This window comes from Carex rostrata, chromosome 13, assembly GCF_964058835.1.
Source record: "Carex rostrata chromosome 13, lpCarRost1.2, whole genome shotgun sequence".
Taxonomy (NCBI): Eukaryota; Viridiplantae; Streptophyta; class Magnoliopsida; order Poales; family Cyperaceae; genus Carex; species Carex rostrata.
This window is the reverse complement of record NC_135930.1, coordinates 9,998,967-10,019,962: the sequence shown is the minus strand read 5'-3', so window position 1 is coordinate 10,019,962 and position 20,996 is coordinate 9,998,967. Positions and strand designations below refer to the sequence as shown.

At 36.8% G+C, this 20,996-nt stretch overlaps 2 protein-coding genes across 2 annotated transcripts; both read right to left on the bottom strand.

The window, feature by feature from the left end:
• Positions 1–6,191: 6,191 nt before the first annotated feature.
• Positions 6,192–8,343, bottom strand: LOC144564781 (thylakoid lumenal 17.9 kDa protein, chloroplast). The gene is made up of 4 exons (XM_078314381.1): positions 8,066–8,343; positions 7,636–7,750; positions 7,475–7,544; positions 6,192–6,557 (listed from the first exon to the last, which is right to left on the bottom strand). The coding sequence occupies exons 1-4, from the start codon at positions 8,299–8,301 to the stop codon at positions 6,328–6,330; spliced, it is 651 nt and encodes a 216-aa protein (XP_078170507.1). The 5' UTR covers positions 8,302–8,343; the 3' UTR covers positions 6,192–6,327.
• A 9,468-nt stretch (positions 8,344–17,811) lies between these two features.
• LOC144563919 (protein JINGUBANG-like) lies at positions 17,812–19,197 on the bottom strand. Its single transcript, XM_078313382.1, has one exon. The coding sequence runs from the start codon at positions 19,195–19,197 to the stop codon at positions 17,812–17,814; it is 1,386 nt and encodes a 461-aa protein (XP_078169508.1).
• Positions 19,198–20,996: the final 1,799 nt, after the last annotated feature.

The window sequence follows — 20,996 nt, the reverse complement described above, 5'->3', positions numbered from 1 at the left end:
CAGCGCGCGGTATAATTACAAGAGTAATTATATTTGATAATCTGCTCAAGATCAAGAAAAGATTCAGTTAGCAAGGATGACACACATCTACCTTGAAACTGATCTGATAGCTATGAGACAGAAGAACAGACACAAGTAAATTGTTTACTGGATCGTGATATTGTACAGTACAGCATCATCTGTGTAATTGGATGGTCATGATGTGTTGCCAGACGCCACCCATGATTATAGAAGTTAAAACAGTTTTAACTCTATTTACCAACATAACACAGATCCTATTGGGTCACACCATATAGGAGTTAATCGGAGAATCTTATTTTGATTGATTATAAATTGGTTATGATCAATGATAAGATGGTTATAATTAATTATACGTGTTATAATTAAATTATAAATGTTATGTAAAAATAACAAGCAAAAACATTGATTAATTTATAAACGTGTATGACACGTTGTATAAAAGTTAACCGGTTAATTTATAAATGTGCATGACACATTGTATAAATTGCCGAAACAATAACCGCAAGAAAAATATATATAATTATTCAGAATAATTATACGAATATTATTTGTGTTCGGGCCGAGGGCATTCGAGTCTTTTCAGATTCGTCCTTATCCGCATGACATGTCATCGATCCTATCCAGATGACACGTCATCGATACCGAAACAAATAACCGAAAGAAAAATATATATATAATTGTTCAGAATAATTATACGAATATTATTTGTGTTCGGGCCGAGGGCATTCGGGTCTTTTCAGATTCGAGCTTATCCGCATGACACGTCATTGATCCTATCCAGATGACATGTCATCAATCCTATCCACAAGGGCAAAATGGTCATTTCACACCTATGCCACCTTGCATGTGTAGAAGCATGGAGAAGGATGTGGAAGGGTGTGGAAGGGGTATTTTGGTCATTTCACATATAAAAGGATGAGGTGTCAATGGCATATCTTGTAAATAGGCCGAACTTGGAGGGCATTTTAGTCTTTTGCAACCGAATCTAAACACTATAAATAGGGGTGGAGGGGTAGAGAGAGAAAGATATATTCACATATATACATATGCACATTCACATGTATCTTTTCGTGCAGAAACGAATCGGTATTTTCTCTCTTTCCCGGTTTCTCTCCCAAATAGTGTTTCGGTTGAGAAAAGAAAGTTATACGTAGTTGACGTATAATCTTGCGGGTTGTTGTGGAGAATATTTACGGGATTGATGAATAGTGTTTTACCGAATTTCGCGGTATGTCAGTTTTGCATATTGATGAAACTGAGCAACAGAAAATTCGTGATTACGAGTTTTCGTCTTATTCCCGTGAATAGTGTTTTTGCATAATTCCGCGGTTTACGGTATTTCTGGCAGAAGAAATAAACCGCTCTCCGGTTAGTCCTGGTGGATTACCGATAGAGGTATCACACGTGTGATACTCCGAGTCGACTCCTTCCCTGGTGAGGCTCTACTCGCTCGGTCTGCATTCCAACTGTGATTTGGAAACAAGGTATAAATATGTTATATTAATCTATTTAATTTGTAAGTAGATTAAAGTTTTAGAAATCAATCATGGAGTAGATCTGTAAAAAGGATTAAATTGGGTTTTGATGCCAAAGGAATACTGAAGGTGGACCGCTTTGGAAAGTTTTCTGACATACCCCGTTTAATCCTGAGCTTAAGTTGGCTGTAGAAATTTTTGTTCTACGGTCATTCCGCAGCTTAAGCCTAAAAGGATTTTGGTTACCGCGAAACCCCAAAAGTGGTATCCGAAAACCCTACAGATTGGAGAGGATCTTGCAATCTTCTCTTCTCCTCTTCTTCAAGCAAGCTCCAATCTCCTTCTTCTCTCTTGATCTCTGCTCTCTAAGTGATCTGGAATGTAAAGGGAGAAAAAGCTCTTTCAATTCTGGCATAGGACCTGCTTATATAGGCAACGGATCTGACTTGGGGCTTTGCTGTCTGCTCTGGAAGCTCGCGATGCGACCTGCATCAGGTCTGATGAGGGTCGCATCGACTCTGATGAAGGTCGCATCGACTCTGATGAGGGTCGCGTCAGATGTGATGAGGGTCGCATCAGATGTGATGAGGGTCGCATCAGATGTCTCAGAATTCAGTAACTTCCCTGATTTTGCCCGTTTTCTGCAAAATAAGAATGAAATCGCAGCAGTACCACATTCTATGGATATTCAATGTGAAATACGCGATTTGGTGGTTTAAAACGCAGATTTTGGGACAAGAATTGGTCGGAATAATAGATCAAATATGGAGATATCAACAGGTTACCGTATGATATCGAAAATAAATATAAGTATTGATTATAATGTGTATATTACTATTAACATAGGCATAATTACGAGAAAGACTGATAAGACAAAATGACCAGGAAGAACAGACTGCTAGCGACCTCATCTATTGCCCTACGATATCAGGTGCGAGGTTATTGGATTAGTCTGAGATTCATAACTAGGAATTAAATCGTAACTCGCTGTGCATTTTGAATATTTGATTGACTGCATTGATTGAACTGTTGCATCATATGCATAGCCCAATAAAATTGAAACTGAATTACAGGTAAGTCTATTGATTGTCATGTTGATATTGTTTATCGATTGGTTGATTCTTATTGCAAATGATTGATTGAGACCACAGTGATTGAATTGAATGAATATTGAATACTGAAATCCTTGAACCTCCATATAGTGGAGAAAAAGGATTATTATACGTAAAGTCTAGCTAGCTACTAGACTTTACTCCAGGACCCTTATGCGCATATGGTGAATGGCCCCAACTGAATCCAGTACCGGTTGGATATGGGATATTGAATAAATGTGAATTGTGACTGTAAGACTAATGAACTGTGGTAACTGTCTTATCATTGATTTTCTTTCCGATAATGACAGTATTGTAATATTGTTTCCGTATTGATTCTGTTAACAATATGTCAGAATAGTTAGAATGGTATAAGCCCTGACACGACAAATACATGTATGATATCTTTCAATGCTACCAGACTAGATATTGTAAAGTTAAGAAACCTTACGTTACCAGACTTAACGGTTCTAAAGATTAGGTTCCAAACATTACCTGACTTTATGGTTTAAAAGATTTTGACCCAAACCATTTATTTTGATAAGATTCTTAGAGTTCTGATTTAATTATGAAATATTTGTTATTCAATTAGATACTATTATTGAGCATTTGCATTCGTCATTATGAGATAAACTTGTTGTTTCTCGTGCGGTGATTTCATTCTGAATATGGATTTCCTTCGAATCCAATAATCTGAGTGGCAATCAGCACTGAGAAATAATTTATTATTTTTCACTCGTTCTCCCTTGTGGGTTACAGGTTTATTATACGAAGATAAAGAGCGCTTCTGGGTAATTGACAGCAAGGCCACCTAAAGGTATGGGATTTGGGTTTATTATATCTGACAGGGTGCAGAGAATATATCTCTAGCATCATCCCCTATAAAATGTCAGATAATTATTGTAAATAAATTGGGATGTGGCAAAAATAATGGATGCTATTGGCAATGTATAAAAAGATCCATGCCCTATGTTACGTATATTGTTATGGTAAATAGACGCGGTAATAATCGTTGCACCTCCGGATCGGGGGTGTGACAAAGTTGGTATCAGAGCACTAGCGGACCACCCGTGGGACGGGCACGGGCGGTCGTCTTTTTTTTTTTTTTTTAGATATCTTAGTATTTTGATTTAAATAATTCTGTGAAGAAAAAAATTTCTTGTTTAGAGTGTATGTCAAAAAATAAGACATTTGATATATTTATGAAGTGATGTTGTAACTCTTTATAACTTTGATTTTATTTATTTATTTTTTTTTTATTTTTTTGGTGAACTTTGATTTTATTTGTCAGTTGGATATCACAAGTCTAAATATAACACCAAATTAAGAACTTGGCCTTTATTCAAAAATTTCCAAGCTCTGGCAGCTTGTTGATCTTCTTCTCTTTATTTATGGTACTAAAACAGTAGTTTAGAGCTACTAAAATATGTTCAAACATCAAATTAGATCTCTGTCCATGCACAAAGTATCCTAGACTGACCTCTGGTATGGTATCAAGTCCAAACTCAGCAGCCAAGGACTACGCAAATGCCACTAGTATAGTGCAATGCACTAAAAATATCAAATTTGACCTTTGTTGGTAAATCAGCAAGTATGGATTGATACAGGGACTAAACTGCAAAAGTGATTGCACCAGTATGTAGAGCATTAAAAAATACACATAATTGATATAAATTTCAACTTATTTGGATTTTTCTACAGTTAGTTATGAATTTTCAAAGTTTAATTTTCGAAAAAACTTTAAACAACCATAACTTTGGCTAGGGAAATCGAATTTATGCGTATGAGCACTTTTCGGAAAGGGGAGGACGAGAAGAAGATTAACAAGCTGTCAGAGCTTGAAATTTTTTGAATAAAAGCCAAGTTCTTAATTAGTGTTATATTTAGACTTGTGATATCCAACTGACAAATAAAATCAAAGTTCACCAAAAAAATAAAATAAATAAAATAAATAAAATAAATAAAATCAAAGTTATAAATAGTTACGACATCACTTCATAAATATATCAAATGTCTTATTTTTTGGCATACACTCTAAACAAGAAAATTTTTTCTTCACAAAATTATTTAAATCAAAATACTAAGATCTCTAAAAAAAAAAAAACCGTCCATCCCACGGGCGGTCCTCTAGTGCTGTGACCCGCCCGTGGGCTAGGCGGTCGGGGCATTTATAAAAAAAATTAAATCAGAGGGTATTTTTAAAACTTTGTTTTTTTAAGGGTATTAAAAAATGGCTGTAATTCTAAATATCACAAAACAAAATATAATAGAACATAACAAAAATTTAATCCAAATATTTCAAACAATTCAGAACAAAACTAAAAAAAAAAATTTATCCGCTTCCTAAGGGTGCGTACTAAAAAATGAAAAACCCAAAAAAAAAAAAATTGGTGCGGTGCGCATCTCCAGTCCATGCACCAAAAAAATTTGATGTGCGGATTGAGGGCGTATGAGTGGTAAAAACTGAAATTTGGAGGGATGAGTGGTGTTTGTTTAATTCGAATTAATTGAGGTGCTAACTGAAAAAATTTCGGCAATTCTTAATTATTATTTTTACAGAAAATATTTTCTGAGAAACCGAGGTTAATATGAAATTATTTTCCATGCAATTAATTTCTAGGAAATAGAAGCACCTCTAGGCATTTATTTTATCTTCTCGTGGATGTAAAAAGAAAAACGGAAAACACGACAACTCGTGTGGTCGGGAAAACAGCTGGAAACTTTGACTTTGACTAACTAGCCGTGCTCCGCTACAAACGCGATCACCAAGAACAAGAAATTAAACTGCAACGCGTGCACATGTACATTTGCTGTTACTATAATTTCATTGGCTGGAGAATATGTTTGCTGTTCGATACTATGTATTTGATGAGAAACGATATTAACAAAGAAGAAATCCTCGGTTGGCGCGTAATGGATGCGGTTGAACGGCGTTCCACAATGCCGTGCCGGGTGCGCATGGTTGCAAATCTGCAATTTCAATAAACTGACAAGTGGGGGATATGCTCATGATAATTTTCTGTCAGGAGTTAGACACACCAATTGGAGGTGCGATCCTGCCACAGAGAAATAGGCCTGGGCGGGAACAGGGGTGGTTTTCGTTGTTCCGGTGGATATTTGGAGGGAAACGGATGAATTCAATAACGGAGCGGATTTGGGATTTTTGCCACTTGAATCCGTTAATTTGGATATACTGACTGATGGTCATGGAGTACAGGAGTAGTGATGTTGGGGCGACAGCGTACCATTTTGGGCCTAAGTAGGCTTACAGAGCTCTTCTAATTTAACAGATAAGGTGGGTGAAATTTGGGATGGGCCTGGACTATAACCAGATCTACATCAACAATAAGTCTAACATCAAATTTTGACACATCGGTTATCTCATGCTTCCAAACACAAATATGTTGACCCCAGATCAATTCAAACAAGCAAAAATTTAGAGAAGTATCAGTTTTAGTTAAAGGTGATTCATTTCACATATGAAATCTAGCATATTACACAATGAATTTGTAATCATCAAAACAAAAATCAAATGCAAAATTTAAAAACAGAATCGACGAATCACTCAAAGTAAACTTAATTTCTTAACTTCGACATGCTAAAATTAGAATCCAAGATTTCTTTGAAAATCTGCCAATCAAGTCTCAAGTGAAAAATCTTATATATGAAAAATTTGACAAAACGAAAAACTATGTACTTCAAAACAGAACCAAAAAAAGACAAACAAACAATCCGGCCTATCACTCTGAGTCCATTAACTCAATGTCAGGTGCATACCAACCCAGCTCTTCTATGATTCTCTTCATCCTTTCCTTTTGCCCCTTGGAGTCACCCAAGGCAGTGGTAAAAGGGTACAGATAGGTCACTTTAGTGGCCATAGACCGATACACTACGACGTCTCTTTTTACCAGAAACTCAATTACATCAGGTGTGAACCCACTACCTTCTACCTCCACTTGCAAGTAATGGCCTAATATAATTATTTTAAAAATAATCAAAGAGTTCTATATCAGAGTACTGTGTCCATGTATTGCCGAATTGTTGCCCTGGTATTGGACAGTACAGGTAAGGTCTGTGCTGGTATGATACACTGATACTGGTACTTACTGGTTTCTGAGGAACTGGCAGAGATGTTTTTTGACATAAATCAAGTAACAAAGAATTCAGGTATCAGTAAGATTCTTTACTAATTTTTAAGAAATACCAGCATGTTGCATCCCTAGCTAGGGTGCCCTACTGGTAACAATAGAGAGTAAACTGCTAGGCATAATACTGGTACCATTATAGAAATTTTTTCTTTTGTTTGGTTTCCTCCAAGGATAGATCCTACGGTACCGACTAAATAGTGATACACACTAGCTGCAATTGAACAATTGATTTGATTAGACATCTATGGCTTCTTTATATATTTAGAAAACAGAGTTAGGCTGGGGTGCTATGGATAGCATAAGGCCTCTATGCTACGGCTAAATATTTAAGTTTTCAAAATCCAAACGGTCGATCCGAACCGTTCATCTTATTCTCCATATTAATATCTGCTTGGAGACCAAATTTTATAATTTTCTGAATTTTTTTACTATTTATTAAGCCACTTTGAAAATCGCTAATCCAACGGTTTTACTGTTTTGTGCAGCCACCGTTGGATCAACAATTTTGTAAAATACTTAATAAATAGTAAAAAAATTCAGAAAAATGTAAAATTTGGTCTCCAAGCAGATATTAATATGGAGAACAAGATGAACGGTTCGGATCGACCGTTTGGATTTTGAAAACTTGAATATTAAGCCGTAGCACGGGAGGCCACTATGCTATCCATAGCATCCCAGCCTAACTCTAGAAAACAATATTATATCATCATATTATTTATGATTGATAAAATTTAATTACCATATGGTGTATCCTCATCAACCTTGAAATTCACACTCTTTTGTGTTTTTACAATTGCATCCTTCAATCTCTGTAAAATAAACATGTGGGCAAATCAACAAACACCTTGAGCACTTAAAATTGAAAATGAATTGAAGCTTTCCCACTTTTTAAAAGTTGACCTGAATAGCATCTTGAGTTGCATTTTCAGGAATTATCCACGGAGAAGCAAAAAATGAAGATTTTGGGTTTGTTGAGATGCAGCCTGGATTTGTAGAAGGACATGGCCTAATTTTGCTAAAAGAAAACACCAAAATGAAAGCAAATCAGTGTTAACAAAAGACCAGTGCAATTCAGATCAACAAATTCATGCAAACTTTGGTATAATCAAAAGAAATAATGAATCAATTGCATAGATAGCCTCTCTGAATCTAGAAATAATGAATCATAGTGCTCTAGAGTCAAACTTATGGTAAAAATGGTACTTATCAGACAAATTTGTTCCAAATTTTCGCAATTATATTGACAGCAATTCACTATTAACGACTCAATTACAGTGACAGACAACAATGATTGAAAAAAAAAATAACAATTCGTATTTCAATAAGCTACCCATTTTCCAATCCAAGCTTCAAAATCTGAGATTGTGAGAATGGGGTGGTGGGAGAAGGAGAACTTGGCGGTACAGCCAAAGAAGGAATAGCTTGTGTTGGCAATGGAGAAGAAGCGAGAGCTAAGGTTAGTGCCCATGGTGCAAGAGATGTTATAAGAAGCTGTTTAAATGGAGAAGTAGCCGTTGGAGTAAGATTTTTGAGAGAAAGAAAGAGGGGAGAATTATGGAGAATCATTTCAAGTTTATGGCGCTTGATTAAAGCCTTATCTCTTATAACCTGCTCTGCTGTTCTTCATCATGGTAGTTTGGTTCGCATGTGGCGATCTCCGTGTAGCGTTTATGTACTATAGTTTGGTCCTTCTCGAGCTTAGTTCATGAGAACTTTTTTCCTTTGTAACATGTATTTTTAAGTAGGAAAACACTAGCCTCATATCTGTAGCATACATGCTTATCTTCTCAAAAATTTATTGAATAGACTATAAACGACAAATTTAAACTGTTAAAATTGATCTACATTACTTATGAAGTAATGTATTTACAGATAAAACTTATAAATTTTTACATTCATTTAATGTAAAGTAAATTGGTCAAAAATAATATAAAAAATAAATGCAATAAAATTAATTTACTGGCCTTTATTTTTTTTACTACTTAATTTTATACTAAATTTTATATTAAATAAATTTAAAATTTAAAATTTTCGCTTATAAACACATTACTTATAAAGTAGATCAATTTTAACCGTTTGAATTTATTCTTGATACATAATAAATTTTTGGAGTAGCTTAGTATGTCACTGTGGCCTGTGCTATGGAGACCTCTCTTGTTCTAGACCCTCATATTGCGATTTGAAATATCCTTTTTCTATTATAGGCTTATATTTTGATTTTGCGCTCTTGCCATCTTCTGTTTTGGGCCCTTATATTACGATTTGGAATATCCTCTCCTGAGCTCGTCTCATGTCCTGGACCCTTATATTGCGAATTTAAATGTTCTCTCATGTTGTCCACTCTTAAATTTTGATTTTGGACCCGCTAACTTCGGCCATTTTTATTAATATCCCTAAAACAAATATAAATTTTAAATATGTCTCTGCCCCCAATTTTTTTTTATAGATGCCCTGACCGCCTGGGTCCAGGGCGGCCCAAAATACCCTGTGAGGCGCCAGCCCCTGGGGCGGTCCATAAGGCTAGTGAGGCGCCAGCTCCTGGGGCGCCTCATGTGGTTTTTTTTTTTTTTTAGAGAAATCTTAGTATTTGATTTGAATAATTTTGTGAAAAAAAAGTTTAGGATTTAGGGTTTATGTATATGTGTATGTCAAAAAATAAAATATTATGTGTAGATAATATGCATATGCCAAAAAATAAAATATTTGATATATTTACAGAGTGATGTCGTAAATTTTTATAACTTTGATTTTTTATATTTTTATTTTTTTGGTGAACTATATGTATAATATACACATATACATATACACATACACATACATATATACACATACACATACACATACATGTATACACATACATATATACACATACACATACACATAATATTAACTCACACACACACACACACACACACACACACACACACACACACACACACACACACGTATACCAAATAAATCAATTCGCATAAGCAAAATAGCAAGTTTATCTGCCACCACGTCTGAATAAACCTAACAAACGACTAGTTCTTCTGGTACCAGTGGCAGGTGCGGCATTACTTATAGAGGCTTGGCTACTAGATGATTGGCTTACAGGAGGAGGGGGTTGTGTTCTACCGGTTGCTTCAGCAACAACTCTGGCATTTTCTCTTTCGTTGTGTTCGTTTATTGCATCTGAATATAACAATGCAATTCAGTTAGTAATATAATTAAAGCATAAATAAATTTTGTACAATTCTACGTACCTGCCCTGCGCCTGTCGGAAACAGAACGGCGAGCCTGATTTCCCGACGGTCGCCTACCACCCATCTCGTCCATGGTCATTACAATACGCTTGTGTCTCCTCCTGCCCTTTCTTATCCATCCTTCTGAAGGGAGTATTCTATCACCGACATATGCATGCCACTCATGCTGATCGGGATAAGATTGGAAAGATCCACCCTAAGTGGAAGCAAGGTAATCGGTACGGTACATGTCAGCAACATAGTGATCCTCACAGTAGTTCCTCACTCGGCATACCGCCATCACGTGACTGCAGGGTATGTGACTTAGCTGGGGTCCTTGGCATGTACAGGTTACCGCCCTGGCATCTCCGAATTTAACCACATACTTGCAAGGCCTCTTGACAAACGCCATAGTGCCGTCTGGTTTACGACTGGTAGGAACGTACTCATTTGGATTTTGCACTTCGAATTCTATTCCATCATTACCCATCGGGATCACGGTCATAGTTACACCTTTGTCCCTGTGTCGTCTTAGTTTCTCCTCCACCCTTGTTGAAAATGACTGGTTCATCCTTATTAATTCTGCGGCCTTAGCACGCCGTTCCTGAAACCAGGCATTTAACTTGTAGAATGTGTCATCTACAACTGCAGCCACATGCAACATCCGGCTCTGCTTGAATACTGCATTCAGCGACTCGGATCCGTTGGTGGTCATAATTTCCCAACGCCAACCTCCATCACGGGATTGATATATTTTCTCGTATGCTAAATCTTCGTTGACATCTCGGGGATTATTTTTGCCCACCTTCATTAAGTAGAGATTTGCCTTTGGCATGTACTACATAAAAAATAAGGAAATAGAATAATGTAAGTAAACAATTGTACTAAAAAAATTTGTTTTCTTAAAGTACAATAATATATGTAAACAATTGAAATACATGTACCTTTGCAAAACTGCTAGTCATCTCTACCACCCTTCTCGGCTTTTTCTTTTTGCAATTCCATCTAAATGTATCAGGAACCCACTTGTCGCCCCCGGTTGCCTTGGAAAGGTTCTCCGCAACGTGTTGCATACACAACCTGTGCACACACTGGCCAGTACGGGTTGACCAACCGTAATCTTCACGATCAAAAACATATTTTATTCCTTTGTGCTGGTGAGCTGGTCTGATATCACACAGAAAAACTTCCCTTCCCCAATCACCCGTCTTCTTAAAAACTGCATACAGAATCTCCAGTTCTCGCCGTCCTCTTTATGAACAATTGCAAACGCCAAAGGCAACAGCTGGTTCTCAGCATCATATGCACATGCTATCAGTAGCCTCCCCTCGTAACGACCAGAGATGAAGCATGCATCAATGCTTATAACGGGTCTGATGTATGGCACAGCTTGGATACAAGCACCAAAAGCCCATGCTATGCCCTTGAATTGTTGAGCTCCCTCTATTAGTACTCCGTCTTTATCAAAAAAGGGCCATGCCATTGCTCATATACGGTGTCGACATTTGTACTTGCCATGGCCTGGAGCAATGGTGCCAGATAGCCATATGAATCCTTCCAACTACCGAATATTCTACAAACCGCAAGTTCACGACCTCTCCATAGCCTGTTGTATTTTGGGATTACATATTTGTATTTGTGTCTGACGGTCATAGCCACCGCCTTGATGCTCATCGATGGATCCAACTTAATGTCCTCCTCAATTGCATCGGCAATTAATGATGCAGTCAGCTGCGCATGGTCTCTCCTTGTGGACGCAGACTTGCATGTATGAGGTGGTTCACACTTCTTAATCATCCATGCTTCCCCTGAACCCGCAGGGGTTGCAAAAAGGCGGAACTCGCAGCGTGGGTGAGTTTTACACAGCACAACTAACCTTGTTCGGTCCCTTTTGTGTATTATACATTCCCAGTTGCCGTGAACACGAGTCTCATTTATTTTCTTTACAAGTTCGTCTATGTTGGTATAAACTTGCCCTGCGGCAAGTTCTTTATTGTATTCAACACGAGGACCGAAGAAACTAATGTCTGCCTCTTCGAAAGCTGTGGTGTCGTTGAATGTGGCGACTGGATGCTTACTTCCCCGACCTGTAATCGGGAATTTTTCTGCCCTGGATAAACCTGGTACATTTGCATCACCATCTGATAAGTCATCAGCTTCCCAAACCCCTTGGTATTCATCCCCCGTTTCCATTTCCCTTTCTGGTATGACATCAATAGCATCAACATCAATATCAATATCATTTCGATTAACGGGTACCGGTCCTGACTCTAACATAGTTGAAAATCTAGGGATTATGGGTATCTGTCTGGGTGGTGGTGGTAACTCTTCATTATTTTCTGGGGAGTTGTGGTACCCCTGGTTGTCATAACCGGGGCTGTAGTACCTCTGGCTGTCATAAGGGGAGTGCTGGTGATATCCCTGGTTGTCATAAGGGGATTGCTGGTGGTACTCTTGGTGGTCATAAGGGGAATGTTGGTGGTACCCTTGGTTGTCATAAGGGGAGTGCTGATGGTACCCCTGGTTGTCACAAGGGGAGTGCTGGTGGTACCCCTGGTTGTCATAACCCGAATTGTCATAACCTGAAGGTCCAGCTCCAGTCGAACTTGAAGGTCCAGCCCTCGTTCGGAGAACCCTCTTCGAATATATGTCCATTACCGGGACCCCACAAGCTACAAATTGAGTATACACAACTCTCCACAAATTGGCATCTGTTATTGAAAACTTAACAAAGTAAGGTCTACCCCCCCTACGTGAGTTGTCAATCCGTGTAGCCAATTCTATTTCATACCTGTTGGGGTTTACAGATGTCTTTTCGTATATTAGCTGCTTCAGTTCCTCAAATGTGGTATTTTCATTAATCTCGAAGCCAAATGCGACTTCTTTCGTGTAATGCATGCCATCTTCATCCATTTCTAGCTTGCCGCCGACATACAGTGCAACTAACATCTCTTCTTTAACAAACTACATTTAAAAAAAAAATTTACAAGTATTACATGACATAATAATGGGTACAGTAATAAATGACTAATTGAAAAATAATTAAAAAAAAGTTAAAAAAATTACAATTTTTCTACAGTAGGTGTACAACAATTGCTACAGTAAATGTACGGGTACGCTACAGTGCGTGCAACAGTAAATTTCTACAGTAAATGTACAGTACGCTACAGTACTTGCAACAGTAATGACTAATTATTATAATTAAAAAGTAATGACTAATTATTATAATTAAAAAAATACCTATTCACTCAGCTTCTCGCCTCGAGAGAAGTTCTCAAATCGGGAAGTGCAGAGGCAGAAAACGAATGGGTTTAAATCATACTACATATGGGGCGCCTGGGGGGGGGTGGCGCCTCACAGGCCTAATGGGGCGTCCCAGGAGCTGGCGCCTCACTAGCCTTATGGGCCGCCCCAGGGGCTGGCGCCTCACAGGGTATTTTGGGCCGCCCTGGGCTCAGGCGGTAAGGGCATCTATAAAAAAAAATTGGGGGCAGGGGCATATTTAAAATTTACATTTGTTTTAGGAATATTAATAAAAATGGCCGCGCTAACTTTATTCTATTTAGTATTCTATATGTAAAAACGATGTCAGATGCTTAGTAGTTGGTTTCATTTTATATATATATATACATAAATTCGGCTTTGAAAATGATTGATTGCACGAGGATCCAGCTTAAGTGCATGTAATTAACACACAAATTGAAATCTCGTTCCTATTGCAGAGAAAAAAGAATATTCCTACATTCCTATGTTTGTAAAGAATATATTTGGGTCTTATGTATAAGCCCAATACATTAATCATAATTCGTCGACCGAGTAATTAATGCAGGAAGAGGTGATAAATGACTCCCATGATTCAACAAAATTAGTTTTAATTGAATTATATCGAAATGCTACTTCTTTTTGTTTCTCAAAAAGAGAGGACATAAACAAAACAAGGGGCCCAGTGGCCACTGTATCTAACTAATTCTTATTTGAAGTGTGAGCTACAATTTTTGGACCGTGCAAAGATTAGTAAAAAAAATAGTGAAATTAGAATGAGTAGATGAGAATGGAGAAAATATAGTGACTTTCGTGAAAATAATATTATATTATACTGTTTGGATTAGTAAAATGTTATTTAGATTGTATATTTTAAATAGTGAATAGCTGAGATGGAGCGGTAGCACAGTTTGGTTAGAAGGAAAGGTCCTAAGACTATGGTTACCCAAAGGCTGAGATTAGGGGCGGATTTATGTATAGGTCAGGTCAGGGGGAGCTAAGTCACCCTATGATTTTAAAATTCTTAATTATGTATATTAAACTTTCGAGTTTTTTGAATTTTTATATAGTCTAGCACCACTCATAAAATAACAAATATTTGTTGATAGTCTAGTAGTTTGAGTTCTAGTTGTTGTGTGAGGTAATGAGTTCAATTCCCACTAGCTACACATTTTTTATTTTTTTGACATATTACATTTTATAGATTAGCCCCCTCTATTTAAATTTTCTAGTTCTACCCCTGGTTGAGACTTCGAGCCACTCTCACTACTTCACAGCTTCTACGATTTAAAAAAAAGAAGAAAAAAAGAGAGAATAATAATAGTTGTAATAAAAAAAGAATAGTGTTAAATTAGCGTTAATGATGAGGAAAGCTAGGCAAATCGGGTCTCAAACGAATTGTCACGACGTAAAGATAACAAAAGCGGTGCCAATTTCGTAATATCAAGGCTATGTTGGCGGGAAAAGTTTGTATAAAAAACATGTTTTTCTCTATCTCTTCACACACAAGAATAAGAGCTATTCCATTTTCTATAAGGAACATCAGATTAACACTGTTCTCATCTATTCGGAATAGCTCATTCATTAATTGCTTGGATTGCTTTGAATTGAGATAGCTCCACTATATATCATGAATAGCATCTATTCTTGATACGTTCAGACATACATATTGTCTTGCATGAGAGATGAAAAGTTTAATTTTGCATAAAAGTTAGAGGAACAAATCACTCAATTATTTAACATTGATAACATAATTTCTTTTTCAATTTTGAACATGTAAATAAAGATTGACATTATCTTTATCACTAACCTAAAAGCTGGCTCTAAGAAAAAAAAAATCAATTCTAACCTTCGTGGTTTTAGTTATTATTTTTGTTTAAGATCTTTATGAAAGGTACATATACGATGGCCTTTTGTTTTATCTAAAATGTAAATAGATAAAAAAGAATTACGAAAAAATGTTTTTGATTTAGTAGTTGAAGATATTATATTTCGGAAATCGGAGATCGGAGCTCAAAATTTAATTGGAACTTTTTTTTATAAATATTTAAAATTGAGAACTTAGAGCATCTCCAATCCAACAATTTATTAGACAATAGCAACTGCTGCCAACTAGACAATAGCAATTAATGTTAATTTTAACTTTTAATTCCTCCATCCCAGCAATTGCCTTTTAGAAGAGAGAGAGTGCTATTTGGTAGAAATGAAGAATCTTAGCCAATAAATTTGCCACGCTGTCAATAAGAACCGTTTGCTTTATAAGCAAATTTGCTTTTTAAGAAATTGGCATCCAACCCAGCAATTGAAATAGCATTACCCACGTCAGAATAAGCAATTGAAAGGCAACCCCGTTGGAGATGCTCTTAGACCATTATTTTATCTTTAAAAAATTGCTAATTAGTCCACTATCTGATTACAAAGTCCAGATTTTTTTTTTGTGTTATCTTTCTCAGCATAATAATAAGATTGACCCATGTATTAAGCTAATTTAATATAGTGTGTAGATTAAATTCACTACAAATATTTTGGGCGAAACAATTAATGCGACGGATTTTATTTTGTGAACCGATATAATAGCAAAAATTAATATTTACATATATCGCAGCAAACCGTGTGAGGTCATATAGTTCAAAGCTTGAATTTAATAGTTGGTAAAAGTACTGGCTTTTAAACTTATATAATGATTCCACACACACACACACACACACACTTTTGTTTTAATTGTTACCATTACTATTCATTATTTTTTGTTATGAAAATTTGTCCAGTGCGGGGATTGATATATATCTGAATTCATCTTTATTGTAAATTAAGAAGTTTGCAGGCTTGCGGCATCTGATTATATATAGACTTATAATAAATAATGAAGAGTACATGTAAACAAAATTAATTTATTGGTTGGAACATAAGCTATCGGTTTCCGTGTATAAATTATTTCTAGTTCTCCAATCAATTAATTAATGAAGAGTACATGTAAACAGAATTAAATACCTGACATAATACATTACAAATTTAGAGAAAAATCATCTTATTTTACAGACGACAGTGCTCACACTGTCACTATTTTATTTTACTGATCCAATGGTTTCCTACTGCTTTACTGTTTCATACCATGTTCCCTTTAAAGAGATTAGTTGCAAGTTTTGTTATCAGTTGTAGCTTATAGTGTGAAGAATTCTTCTTACAATCTGTTGGTTACATTTTATTATTACTTATCTGACGCCATATGTGCCTACTTGCTGTAGCCTGTAGTCCTATTTTCATCTTCTTTCAGAAGAGGAGTAAAATTTGATAAGTAGAAACCAATTCTAGAATTATGGGTAAAGATTTTTATAGAGTTGCCAGGCCACAGAACCCCCTATCAAATTAAACCATGAGTCATACTTCTGTGATTTTAGGCTACCAAAGGTCAAGCTCACATGGCATAAGAGTTGTCGTTTTATTTCTATTTGGTCCGGACACATCGAATCAGTGGTTGACATCTGGATGTGATCACTTTCGGAGTATTTTGGATCGGGTATGGGTCGAGTAATATTATTCCAAGATTGCCAAGAACAATTACGGGTACATGCATTACCAATTGTATTTATTCAAACAGACCATTGTATCTCAGTCTTATAGTATTTTCAAACAGACCATATGTAACTTCACACTTAACCTGTACCAGGAATTGTACACGCAAGAGATACTGACCGTGCCAGTCAACAAGTTACCTACAGGAGTTATATTTGATGACACCATTCAACTCAAAACTAGATCCATTTCCTATTGATAGCTCAATTTATAATATGGAAAGAACGCTGTTCCAGAATTTTCACGGAGGGAAACAGATTGATACTAGAGCTGATGCCTGACTTAAAGGAACAACTAAGCTTTATCACTTTCTGATAAATGGTGCAACAGCAGTTCAAAACTCTGGTTTTCTTTATTTTATTCTCTACTTGGATTTTACTTCCTGTTTCAGCTTTTGTTTTTAAATCAGGCTCAACTATTTTGAGCTATTTAGTCTTTTCTTATGTAAAAGCTACTCGCCGAATAGCTTAACTTATCTATTAATGGAATATGGGCTTGACCCTTGTTTTTTCTCACAAAAACCGCCATATCCACGCAACTATAAATATAACACTATAGTCTATATATAATGTTTTCCAGAGTCATATAGCACTATAAAACAATTAATCGAATTCATTGCCGCAGGAAACAAACCCATATTTGAATTAAGCAAATTAAAACTATATCAGAAACCACATCTGTAGTTCTGTACTAAGTACTAACAACCAGCAAGAACTGTACGCATTCATTTTACAAAAAAAAAATATCCACAGAACAACCAATCTGAGCAAATCGCCCTCAGCAATTAAACAGAGCAAAATTAGAAATGAAAACCTGTCCAATTCCCTTATTTCCAGTTCTCCAATCAATGTTTTACCCCTTTACTAGGTTTAATTTTGACTAAATCAATAACAGAAAAAAAAAAATATACCAATCAGCTGACAACACGTCGATCAGGTAAGGAAATCTGGTAAAAGACAGAAAGCTAATTCTTCAATCAAAGACTTCTTATTCTGTGCAATTCTACCTTCTCCAGGGATCAACTTTCACGTGGTGATTGCTTTGGCAGTGTGTGATCATACACACGCCAAACCTTGAGCGTCCTATCAAGAGAGCCACTGTACAGAACCCACCGGTTGGGCCCGGTAACATCCTCTTCCCAGTCTTCCTGGGTCTCAATGCAGCAAACCGGTCCCGAATGCCCTCTCAGCACCATCACATGTGTGTGAAATTTGCCTTCATCTTCCCTCCTCCACACAGAAATAGTCATATCTGCCGACCCCGAAAAAACAAACGAACCTGAACACAACGCCAGACAATTAACAGCTCCTTTGTGGAATCTCATGAATACCTCAGGTTTATCAGGCAAATTTTGAAAATCCTTCCAGAACCTCACGTCACCATCTGACGACCCTGCATACAAAAAACCACTACTAGAACCGACCATTCCAAACAAGACAGCATTTACCATGACATCCTTTGTTGTAGTGAACTCCACCCTTAATAAGTGTCTCACTTTATCTCTCTTTTTTCCGTATAGCTCTCTCTCCCACATTTTTATCGTGCCATCGCTCGAGCCAGAAAATACTACCTGGGGCCCCATTGCCAATGCATTTATTGCACCTTTATGATTGCGGATGGTTTCAACATGCTCCCAGCGCCGGATATGCCACACATTCACAGTGTGGTCCACTGAGCCAGAGTAGAGGAAATTACCGTCATCACTTAAGCAGAGACAAGATACTGCCCTCGGAAAAAATGGTTTCTTTAAGAGATCCCTCAGTTTTGTTAGAGTCCTGATTGGCTTGAAGAACACACCTTGGCTTATGATATTTCTCTCCCAAACCCTAATCATGCCACCATTGTGGGCACAGAAGATACGAGCTTCCGGGTACTGTAAAACAATAGCATATATAGGCCCGCTAGAGGATTTAAAACTTGCAAATTCGTGCCCTTTATGCCACTCACTTACTAGCTTGCTATCAGATCCAGTGAAGAGAACCCCATTCAGGTTGGCAGCCATTGAGCGAATGTAACCTGTCCCTTGCTGGATCGTGTCTATCAGAGCAAACCCTGGTGTGAACCGGTGACCACCTATACTGGCTCCTTCATCAGTACCAGCACCAACAACTTCAATGTCACCGACACGTGCACCTCTAGAAGTACCGGCATTGGACGTGGACACACCCGTCTGGGGTTCTTGACAGGTATTTGAGCTCGATGTACCAGCATCAGTATGGGTACCGGCACCAAACCTGGTCGGTTCTTGGCCGGTATCAGACTCGAGTGACTCTTTGGCCAGATCATGAGGTAGTACAATTAAGGGTATTTTGGATTGCGCACCTAGTATATTGTTAAAGTTTTGAGCTATTCTACTCAGGAGTTCCAAAGTGGGGGCTTTCTTGCCTTTATCGGATTTCTCCATGGCTTAATTTGATTTCGGATTCTGATGCTTGGTTTCGGGTTGATCGAGTGGTATAGGTTTGTTTTGTTAGAATAGTGCGTTAATGGCAGGGACGCAGGGTGAGAGAGAGAGAGGGTTTGTGAGGGGGGCTTATAAAGTGGTAGCCGTGCCAGGCGAACCGTACGGAATGAGGTGAGAGACGGTTAGTTAGTTAGTTTCTTTCTCTTCTTGAATTGAATATAAAAAGATGCCATGAATGAAGTCGAGTCCCGGTTCACTGTACCATTATGATTTTGAACTATTAAACTGGTCCCCACAAGCTTTTTTTCTTTTTCTTTATGAACCTTTTGGGAGCCGGTGGGACCCGTTATTCAGTTACTTAGGACAAAATCTAAACGGTGAATCTGAAACAAGAAATATTTGTAGTTTTTTCAAATTTCTAATTTCAACACCTTTCCAAGAAACAAGAAATTCTAATTTGAAAGATTACCGATCTTTCCTTTTTCGACTTTGTAATTCATGAGTTATGACAATCAATCTTCACTATGTGTTTTTTATTTATTGGAAAGCTCAAACAGACATACACACATTCCTTCGTTGCTACTTTTATAACTATCATTTTTATTATTCATACCAGTATTAGCCGATTTTTTTATTTATATCCAAAAGAAAAAAAAAAAAAAAAAACCAGACATGCACTGTTTTTCCAGAAGTACCTAAACCGCAAAAAATAATTGCGAATTTAACTCCCAACCCCGCAAAAAAAATTTGCGGTAAATGGGTCGCAATTCTGCAAAAAAATTTTGCGGTAACATGAAACTGCAAAATTTTTTTCTGGGATTTAGTCCCAATAGCGCAATTTTTTTTTGCGGAAACGCATATTACCTACGAAAGGCGCGCGACCCTCTCCCCACACACCCCTGCCTGTCTCTTTCCCTCTTCCCCTGCCTGTCTCTTTCCCTCTTCCTGTCGGAGCACCGATTGTCTGATTGTTCAGCTCTTCGATCCAGGTATTTTTTTTTTAAATTTAAATTTAAATTTAGAATATAATTAATTAGTTCATTTTAAATGGTTTAGAATATTGTTCAAATAATTTAGAATTTTTTAGAAAATACCAAAATGGTTTAGAATATGGTATAGAATAATTTAGAAATTCCAAAATGGTTTAATTAAACAAACATTCAAACAGTTATTTAACGATACGCTTCTCTATAACTGGCTTAATTAAACAAACATTCAAACAGACTGGATTAATCCACACAAATTCCAATCAAATTAACAGATGATAGCGCCTGGGTTTAGGTTATCAATAAAACAAGTCACACAATATCCATATCATTTCATTTCACACAATTATATCATTTCTCAAATTCTCAGAACACATGATCATATCATTTCACAAATCAAATTCGAACCACAGACCCGCTATCCCGTTAAATATGCAACATAATCCAAAATCCAATTCAAACAGACTGGATTAATCCACACAAATTCCAATCAAATTATGAATACATATTTAACAGACGATAGCACCTGGGTCTGGATTATCAATAAAACAAGTCACACAATATCCATATCATTTCCTTACACAATCATATCATTTCACAAATCAAATTCAAACCACAGACCCGCTATCCTATTAAATATGCATCATAATCCAATACTCAATTCAATAATTCAATTCAAAATTTAATTCAACCAAACAAAATGAAAACATATATTATAGAGAAATCTGGTTACCTTATAGCGAATATTCTAGAAACCCAATTCGAATTGCAATAACTGTTCAGAATCAACACGATGTAGTTAGAATTCCAATC